The 9796-nt window shown below is 42.4% G+C and overlaps 1 protein-coding gene across 1 annotated transcript in view; it reads right to left on the reverse strand.

Moving 5' to 3' along the window:
• limd2 (LIM domain containing 2) overlaps window positions 1–9796 on the reverse strand; it is a 70889-nt gene that overhangs the window by 4980 nt on the left and 56113 nt on the right. Inside the window, exon 2 of the mRNA XM_043675369.1 lies at window positions 5248–5381. Coding sequence (XP_043531304.1) covers window positions 5248–5381 — 134 coding nt within the window. The remainder of the gene's footprint in view (window positions 1–5247; window positions 5382–9796) is intronic.

The following is a 9796-nucleotide window of genomic DNA, read 5'->3' on the forward strand; positions in this document are numbered from 1 at the left end:
ACCAGGTAGTCACGGAGGGAACGTTCTTTGCGGAAGGCGGAGAGGGGTGGGGAGGGAAATATATCCCTGGTGGTGGGGTCTGTTTGGAGGTGGCGGAAATGTCGGTGGATGATTTGGTTTATGCGAAGGTTGGTAGGATGGAAGGTGAGCACCAGGAACGTTTTGTCCTTGTTGCGGTTGGAGGGGTTGAGTCTGAGGGCGGAATTGCGGGATGTGGATGAGATGCGTTGGAGGGCATCTTTAACCACGTGGGAAGGGAAATTGCGGTCTCTAAAGAAGGAGGCCATCTGGTGTGTTCTATGGTGGAACTGGTCCTCCTGGGAGCAGATACGGCGGAGGCGGAGGAATTGGGAATACGGGATGGCATTTTTGCAAGAGGTAGGGTTGGAAGAGGTGTAATCCAGGTAGCTGTAGGAGTCGGTGGGTTTGTAAAAAAAACTTCAGTGTCAAGTTGGTCGTCACTAATGGAGATGGAGAGGTCCAGGAAGGGGAGGGAGGTGTCAGAGATGGTCCAGGTAAATTTAAGGTCAGGGTGGAATGTGTTAGTGAAGTTGATGAATTGCTGAACTTCAGGCTCACTGCCTTTATTCCTGATGAAGGGCTTTTGCCCGAAACATCGATTTCGCTGCTCGTTGGATGCTGCCTGAACTGCTGTGCTCTTCCAGCACCACTGATCCAGAATGAAGTGGAGTAAGCCAATACAAGAAGTGGAGCCTGTAGTTACAGGAATCGGAGCCTGTGACTACTCTTTTTATAGTGCCTGTTATCTAATTTTTCTCTCTTTTTTTGTTGCAGACTAGAAGTTACATACTTTTGGACAAAGTCCAGGAATTCACTTTCCAGTTAGGTTTATTTCAATGAACCACAAATGATGAAAGCTTCCTCCCCTCTTCCTGACTCTTAATATTGTAATATTTTTTATGGCAAAGCAAATAACCAACAAACAAATTAAACCGAAGAAAATCGGATCAGCTGTTGAAGTGTATGCATTGGAATAATTTGTTTTTTTTTGCTGAAACAAATAATCAAATTGAACCAAATTAAACAAAAGGAAAGTAGAGACAGAAACCGAAATTGCTGGAAAAGCTTTCCAAGTCTGGCAACATTTGGAGAGAGAGAAAAATCAGAGTTAACGTTAACGTTTCGGGTCCAGTAACCTTTCCTCAGAACTGTGGAATTGCCTCGCAGTTAACTGAGATTTGAGTTTGTAACAAATTTATAAACTGAATTATATAAACCTGAATACTCTTTGCAAAAACAAAACAAAAAATGATTGCAAATAGCCCATTAGGAGGTCTATAACCCAAAAGAAAACTTGGGATCAAAATATTGTTGGTGGGGAAATGATGCACCCCAGATTTCCCAGGAGCCCTTCGAATCAACGTGTTCAGGGATGCTATTACATACCTCTGGAGCAGGTGGGATTTGAACACAGGTCTCCTAGCTTACATTGCACCACAGGAGCCTTTCTCCCTGATTCAGATAGATGCATTTGTCCAATCAACCTGTTCAGAGATGTTATGCAACATGTCTGGAGGAGGTGACACTTTTAACCCAGCCCGCCTAGCTCAGAGACAGGGAATCTACCACTGCACCACAGAACCCCTTATGATTCTGACACAATGAATTAATTAGTTCACAATATCTGTTTGCCTTGTTACTCTTAACTCTGTGTTCAGCATCCTATTAACAGAATTAGACACTAACATTTTCTTAAACTAATTGCGGCTAGCTGGCATCAGAAACTCACGGTTGTGTGTTGCCCCCCTGGTGTCAGGGTTTGTGATGTCTCGGATTATATTTTTGGGATCCTGGAGGAGGAGGGGGGGAGCAGCCCCAAATCGTGGTCCACGTAGGTAGAAAGACAGTAAGGGATTTAAGGCAGAAATTCAGGGAGCTAGGGTGAAAGCTTAGAGCTAGAACAGAGTTGTTGTCTCTGGTTTGTTGCTTGTGCCATGTGCTAGCAAGGTGAGGAATAGGGAGAGAGAGGGGTTGAACACGTGGCTACAGGAATGGTGCAGGAGGGAGGGTTCCAGATACCTGGATAATTGGGGCTCATTCTGGGCTAGGTGGGACCTCTACAAACAGGATGCTCTTCACCTGAACCAGAAGGGTACCAATATCCTGGAGCGGAAGTTTGCTAATGGTGTTCAGGAGGGTTTAAACTAATTTAGCAGGGAATGGGAACCTAAATTGTAGTTCCACTGTCCAGGAGGTTGAGAGTATTGAGGCCAGAAATAAGGTTTCAAGGTCACAAGAGTTCACCAGTAAGCAGGAAGGTGGTTAGAAGTATGTTTACTTCAAACCAGGAGCATCTGGAATACGGTGGGTGAACTTGCAGCATGGGTTGGTACCTGGGACTTCAATGATGTGGCCATTTCGGAGACATGGATAGAGCAGGGACAGGAATGGTTGTTGCAGGTTCCGGGATCCAGATGTTTCAGTAAGAACAGAGAAGATGGTAAAAGAGAGAGAGGTGTGGCATTGTTAGTCAAGGACAGTATTAAGTTAGGACTCATCTACTGAAGTAGTAAGAGCTGAAAGTTAGAAACAGGAAGGGAGAGGTCACTCTCTGGAAGTTTTCTATACGCCTCCGAATAGTCCCAGAGATCTAGAGAAAAGGATAACAAAGGTAATTCTGGAGAGGAGCGTGAGTAACAGGATGGTTGTTAAGGGGGACTTTAACTTTCCAAATATTGACTGGAAATTCTATAGGTCAAGTAGTTTAGGTGGTTCAGTTTTTGTCCAATGTGTGCAGGATGGTTTCCTGACACAATGTTTAGACAAGCCAGCAAGGGGTGAGGCCACATTGGATTTGGTACTGGGCAATGAACAGAGCCACGTGTTAAATTTGGAGGGAGGTGAGCACTTTGGTGATAGTGACCACACTTGGGTTATTTTAATTTAGCAATGGAAGGGGATAGATACATAACGCAGGGCAAGAGGTATTGCTGGGGGAAAGGCAATTAAGATGTGATTAGGCAAGATTTGGGATGCATAAGATGGGGAAGGAAACTGCAGGGGATGGACACACTTGAAATGTGGAGCTTATTCAAGAAACATGTACTGTGTGTCCTCTAAGTATGTACCTGTCAGGCAGGGAGGAAATGGTCAAGTGAGGGAGCCATGGTTTACTATAGAAGTTGAATTTCTTGTCAACAAGACATGAAGGCTTAGTTAGGATGCTTGAGAGTTACAAGTTAGCCAGGAAAGTCCTAAAGAGAGAACTAAGAAGAGCCAGGAGGGAACATGAGAAGTCATTGACAGGTAGGACAAGGAAACCCCAAAGCTGTCTCCAGGTATATCAGGAATAAAATAATGACAAGAGAAACATTAGGGTCAATTTTAGAGTAGTAGTAAAAAGTTGTGCGTAGAGTCTGAGGAGATAGAGGAAGCGCTAAATGAATATTTTTTGTCAGTGTTCACACTGGAAAAAGACAATGTTGTCGAGGGTAGTACTGAGATAGAGACCGCAAAGGAGATTGCAGAGCCTTTGGCTTTGATCTTTATGTCGTCATTGTCTACAGGAATAGTGCCAGAAGACTGGAGGATAGCAAATGTTCCCTTGTTCAAGAAGGGGAGTAGAGACAACCCTGATAATTATAGACCAGTGAGCCTTACTTCAGTTGTGGCTAACCTGTTGGAAAAGGTTATGAGAGATAGGATTTATAATCATCTTGAGAGGAATAAGTTGATTAGGGACAGTCAACATGGTTTTGTGAAGGATAGGTCGTGCCTTACAAACCTTATTGAGTTCTTTGAGATGGTGACCAAATTGGTGGATGAGGGTAAAGCAGTTGATGTGGTGTATATGGATTTCAGTAAGGTGTTTGATAAAGTTCCCTGTGGTAGGCTATTGCACAAAATACAGAGCCATGGGATTGAGGGTGATTTAGCGGTTTGGATCAGTAATTGGCTAGCTGAAAGAAGACAGAGGGTGGTGGTTGATGGAAAATGTTCATCCTGGAGTTCAGTTACTAATGGTGTACCGCGAGGATCAGTTCTGGGGCAACAGCTGTTGGTCATTTATAAAAATGACATGGATGAAGGCATAGAAGGATGGGTCAGTAAATTTACAGATGACACTAAAGTCCATGGAGTTATGGATAGTGCTGAAGGATGTTGCAGGTTACAGACGGACTTGGATAAACTACACAGCTGAGCTGAAAGGTAGCAAATGGAGTTTAATGTGGAAAAATGGTGATTCACTGGAAGGAGCAACATGAATGCAGAGTTCTGGGCTAATGGTAAGAATCTTGATAGTGTAGATGAGCAGAGAGATCTCGGTGTCTATGTAGATAGGTCCCTAAAAGTTGCCACCCAGGTTGATAGAGTTGTAAGAAGGCATACGGTGTGTTAGCTTTTATTGGTAGAGGGATTGAGGTTTGGAGCCATGAAGTTATGCTGCAGCTGTACAAAATTCTAGTGTGGCCGCACTTGGAGTATTGTGTACAGTTCTGGCCGTCGCATTATAGGAAGGATGTGGAAGCTTTGGAAAGGGTTCAGAGGAGATTTACCAGGATGTTGCCTGGTATGGAGGGAAAGTCTTATGAGGAAAAGCTGAGGGACTTGAGGCTGTTTTCATTAGAGAGAAGAAGGTTGAGGGGTGACTTGATTGAGACATATAAGATAATCAGAGGATTAGGTAGGGTGGACAGTGAGAGTCTTTTTCCTTGGATGGTGATGGCTAGCACGAGGAGACGTAGCATTAAATTGAGAGGTGATAGATATAGGACAGATGTCAGAGGTAGTTTCTTTACTCAGTAGCAGACTTGCCAACTTTAAGGGCATTTAAATGGTCATTGGATAAACATATGGATGAAAATGGAATAGTGTAGGTTAGATAGGCCTCAGATTGGTTTTACAGGGCGGTGCAACATCGAAAAGCCTATACTGCGCTGTAATGTTGTATGTAGTTCCATGAATATATACTGTTTATTAAAGCAATTGAAGTTATTCCTGAAATCAGGCAGCAGTGTATTTTATTATGACAGGCATCCAAATTCTCAGTATATGCAGACTGCCACCAGAAATTGGTGGATAATGAGTAGCATTTAGCAGCTGACGTCACATTCTGTACATCACATGTGACGAAGCCAACTGTAATTCATTTAACTTGTGGCAGGCAGTGGCTCAAACCTGGGAGCTTTTTAGTCTGAATGGATCAGCTACATATTGCTTAAAATATCTCAGCTGTCGGAGGAGGTCAACAGCAGACTTTAGTTAGAGTTTGGTTTTATACTTTACCTCAGTTTGGCTTTGCAATGTTTGCAGCAAAAACAGGTGGTATGGAAAACCAGTTTATCAGCAACCAGGCGTTCCATGGGGTACACAGTTTTATTGCAAGAAGCACAGAGCTCTTTCGATACAGTCCTTAAAGCCTGGAATGAAAAGCACAGTACGCCTCGTTAGCGTCTAATGTCTGGTGAAAAATGAAATTCAACAACAATAACAAACAAAGTTTACATTGCTTCAAATTCCCACAAGAAAATAACTGCTGATCAACCCTAATTTCCCTCCTCCAACCTGAGGAACAGAATGGAATGGTTTTTAACAGGATAGCTTTATGATGTAGCAGCAGTAAACCTGCACTCGAAGTGGGCTCATCTTGAAAAATCTGAACATTGGATGAAGAAAGCAGATGCACAAACATTCACTTTAGAGGGGGAAACTTGGACATTCATCTCTTCAGGAAATAGATACCCATCATTGTCGTTCCTTGAAACATCATAATGAGGAGAGATTGCTGTTCAGTCCATGTGTTGCATATTTTTGTTTAATAAGATGTTAGTTAGCAGAAGGCTTGTGGCTACCAACTGCCTCCTCTTAACCAAGGACATGCAGTCACTTTTTATATGTCCGTCCCTATGAGGATGGTCTTGGTGATCTCCACTTCTTCCTGGAAAGAAGTCTCCAACTATTGCCATAATCCACCACCCACCCTTCTTCACCTGACTGAGCTCCACCTCACTTTGACCTGAAGAAAGTGAAAGGAGTTAAGGGAGAAGTTCTTCAAAGATGTTGCCATGGATACTTGCATGAGCCCCAGTTATGCCTGTCTCTTTGTACGTTACGTGGAACATTCCTTGTTTGAATCCTAATCTAAATCCTCCCACGATTCGTTCCCCAGTTCATCAATGACATCACACTGCTTCCCCCTCTGATAGGGAAATGATAGAATTGATAAATTTTGCTTACCATCTTGCTGTCACCTTCACCTGGTCCATCTCTGACTCCTCCCTTCCCTTCCTCAATATCTCTTTTCATTTTGGGGTTATCAGACTTTTGAACCGACCTCTCAAATGTCAATATTGATCTCTCTGCACCTTCTCTGTAATTGTAACACTATTCTGCACTCTTCTGCTAGCCTTAAGGACCTTTTTTTATGGTACAATCTGCCTGTACAGTATGCAAAACAACACTTGTCACTGTATCGCAGTACATGTGAAAACAATAAATTAAATCAAATTGCACCCTGCTTCCCATAACGACACTATTCCATTCTCCAGGTTTCTCCATCTGTTACATCTGTTTTGATTATGCCACCTTCTGCAGCAGGGCCTCAGAAATGTTCATCTTCTTCCTCATCCAAGGATTCCCCACCACTGTAGTTGGCAGGGCCTTTAGCTGTGTCCAAACTAATTCCTACATTTGTCCTTATCTCTTCGCCTCTCTCACAACAACAATTGGGTCTTTTGGTTTTTACTTAACCAGTAAAATGCACATCTGAAGGATCATAAGTCCCCATTTCTGCCATCTTCACTGGGATGCCAACACTAGACACCACCCTCCCTTCCTTGTCAGCATTTTGTAAAGACTATTCCCTCTGGGACATGGTCCACTGCTCCTCCATTCCCAACACACCCATGACATCTTCCCATGCAATTGCAGAAAGCATAACACCTCCATGTTGAAGTCCTGACTCCTCACTATCCAAGGTTCCAGACACACCTTCCGCGTGAAACAATCATTTACTTGCATTTCATCAATCTAGTCTATTGTATTCACTCCATGCAATGTGGTACCCTCTATATTGGGGCAACAAAATGCAGACTGAATCTTAGAGTCATATAGCATGGAAAGAGACCCTTCAGTTCAATTAGTCCTTGTCAACCATGTTCTCAAACTAAAAGAGTTCCACTTGCCAGGATTTGGCCTACATCCCTCCAAAGCTTTTCCTATTCATGCACATATTATGTTTTTTATAAACCTTGTAATTGTACTGCATCCACCACTTCCCCTGGAAGTTCATTTCACACACTAACCACCCTGTGCAAAAATGTTGCCCCTCATGTCCTTTTTAAAACTTTCTCCTCTCGCCTTCAAAATATGCCCCCTAGTTTTGAACTCTCCCACCTAAGGGAAAAGACACTTGCCATTCACCTTATCTATGCCCCTCTGATTTTATAAATCTCTGTGAAGATCAGCCTTCAAATTCTTGTGCTCCAGTAAAAGTTGTCCCAGCCTATCCAGTTTATTTTTATAACTCAAAACCTCTGTACCCAGCAACATTCTGGACATTTTCTGAACCCTTTCCAATTTGATAATATCCTTCCTACTACAGAGCGACCAGAACTGCACACCGAAGAGAACAACCAAATCCTATAGTCAAAGGTCAAGCATGCTAATCGCCTTCTTAACCATCCTATATACCTGTGGAGCAAATTTGAGTTTTTTCCAAAAACCTGAAAGCCTGCTGCCTGAGGCAGTATCTGTTAGCTATAATCAAACTGGCCCTAAAACTTAGACTTTTCAGAGTCTGTGTCTTTTACAACCGCTCTGAAAAGAAACAAGAACTACACAACTTGGTTAAAGGAGCAGCATCATCACAATTTATTAGCAGTATATGTATATATGGAATTTTGTGCAGATGTCTCAGCATCTGTATTTCAAAAACCTCCATTGTCTTCCAGTTCTTTTCTTATTGGCCAGATTTCTGATGCATACAGGAAAATGGGTAAAATGTATCAACTTCTATATTTCTAAACAAAACTGTAGATGCTGGAGTTCTAAAGTAAACAAAAACAAAAATTGCTAGAGAACTCAGTTAACATTTGTTCAAAACATGAAAGGTCACTGTAGTCTAACATTAACTCTTTTCTTTTCACAGATGCTGTCAGATGCACTGTGTTTACTCCAGCAATTTGTTCTTGTTTGTTTCAGAACTCCAGGATCTACTGATCTTTGTTTTATGCTAATGAGTTTCTTCCACGCTACAAATTTTCTTGTTTACATATCCTTTATCTTGGCAAAGATTATTGTTTGACATTCTTTCAGTTTGTCCTGTTAAGAGTGAATGCCACAGGGTGGATGAGCTAACTGCCTGTAGACAGGAAGCCAACAAGGACTGGTTGTAAAAAAGAATGTAGTTGCACGGAGACACAAATTGAAGGGTAACTGACACTGTTCTCCACAGCAAGGAGTGCAAGTTTAGATGACTGTGTTGGTATCTTTTAAATGTTGTAACTGTACCTGCATCTACCACTTCCCTGGCAGTTCATTCAAGACGTGAACTACACTCTGGGGGGGAAAAAGTTGCCCCTTGGGTCCCTTTTAAATCTTCCTCCTCTCACCTTAAAAATATGCACTGTAATTTTGAACTCCCCTAGCCTACGGAAAAGACCCGAGTCATTCACCTTATCTCTGTCCCTCAAGATGTAGTAAGCCTCTATAGGTCACTCTTCAACCTCCTACCCTCCAGTGAAAAAAGTCCCAGCCTATCATTATAACTCAAATCCTCCAGTCCCAGCAACATCCTGGTAAATCTTTTATGAACTTTCTCCAATTTAATATCTTTTCGATAGCAGAGCAACCAAAACTGTACACTATACTTCAGAAGTGGCCTGTACAACTTCAACATGCCATCCCAAATCTTGTACTCAGTGGCAAGCATGCTAAACACCTTTGAAAAGTCTAAACTAACTGTGATGCAAATTTCAAGGAACTATGTACCTGAAACCCTCGGTCTCTGGTTTATAATGCTACCCAGGACCCTACTATTAAACGGTATAAGTCCTGCCCTTGTTTGTTTTACCAAAGTGCAATACCTCACAGTTATCCATCTACCACTCCTCAGCCAGTTGGCCCAATTGATCAAGATACCTTTGCAATCTTAGGTCATCTTCTTCACTGTCAATTAAAGCACCAATTTTGTTGTCATCTGCAAAGTTGCTAACCATACATCCTAAATTCTCATCTAAAACATTTAAACAAATTACAAACAAAAGTGGACCCAGTCCGATCCCTGCTTTACACCACTGGTCACCAGCCTCTTGTCCAAAAAACAACCCTCAAACACCACCCTCGGTCTCCTACTGTCAAGCCACGTTTGTATCCAATTGGCAATCTCTCTCTGAATCCTATGTGATCTAATTTTACTAATTAGTCTACCATCAGTACAGATCCCACTTTCCACTGAATCGGTGCATATATCCCACAAACCAGGACCCATTTTTCACACACACCAGTCTTTGGGCCACATATTCATCTCTCTAATTTGAATTGCCAAATGCTAATTTGCGTGTGGTTTAGGGAATAATGCTGAGGTTATGAGTTTTGAGGTTCTGCTTCTTAATTTTGTGCCAAGTTTCTCATAATGTCTATGCAGAAACTCTTTTTTTCAAAACAAAGATTCATTCATGGATTGTAAGCATCGCTGGCTAGGCCAGCGTTTAATGCCCATCTCTAATTTCCAAGCATACTTAAGAGTCAGCCATGTGTGTTCTGCTTATGGTTGTTAATGCCTAAAGGGACCACGACAACTGGATCCTCTCGAGGCCTGAGCAGACATCTGAAC

This window comes from Chiloscyllium plagiosum, chromosome 33 (assembly GCF_004010195.1).
Source record: "Chiloscyllium plagiosum isolate BGI_BamShark_2017 chromosome 33, ASM401019v2, whole genome shotgun sequence".
NCBI lineage: Eukaryota > Metazoa > Chordata > Chondrichthyes > Orectolobiformes > Hemiscylliidae > Chiloscyllium > Chiloscyllium plagiosum.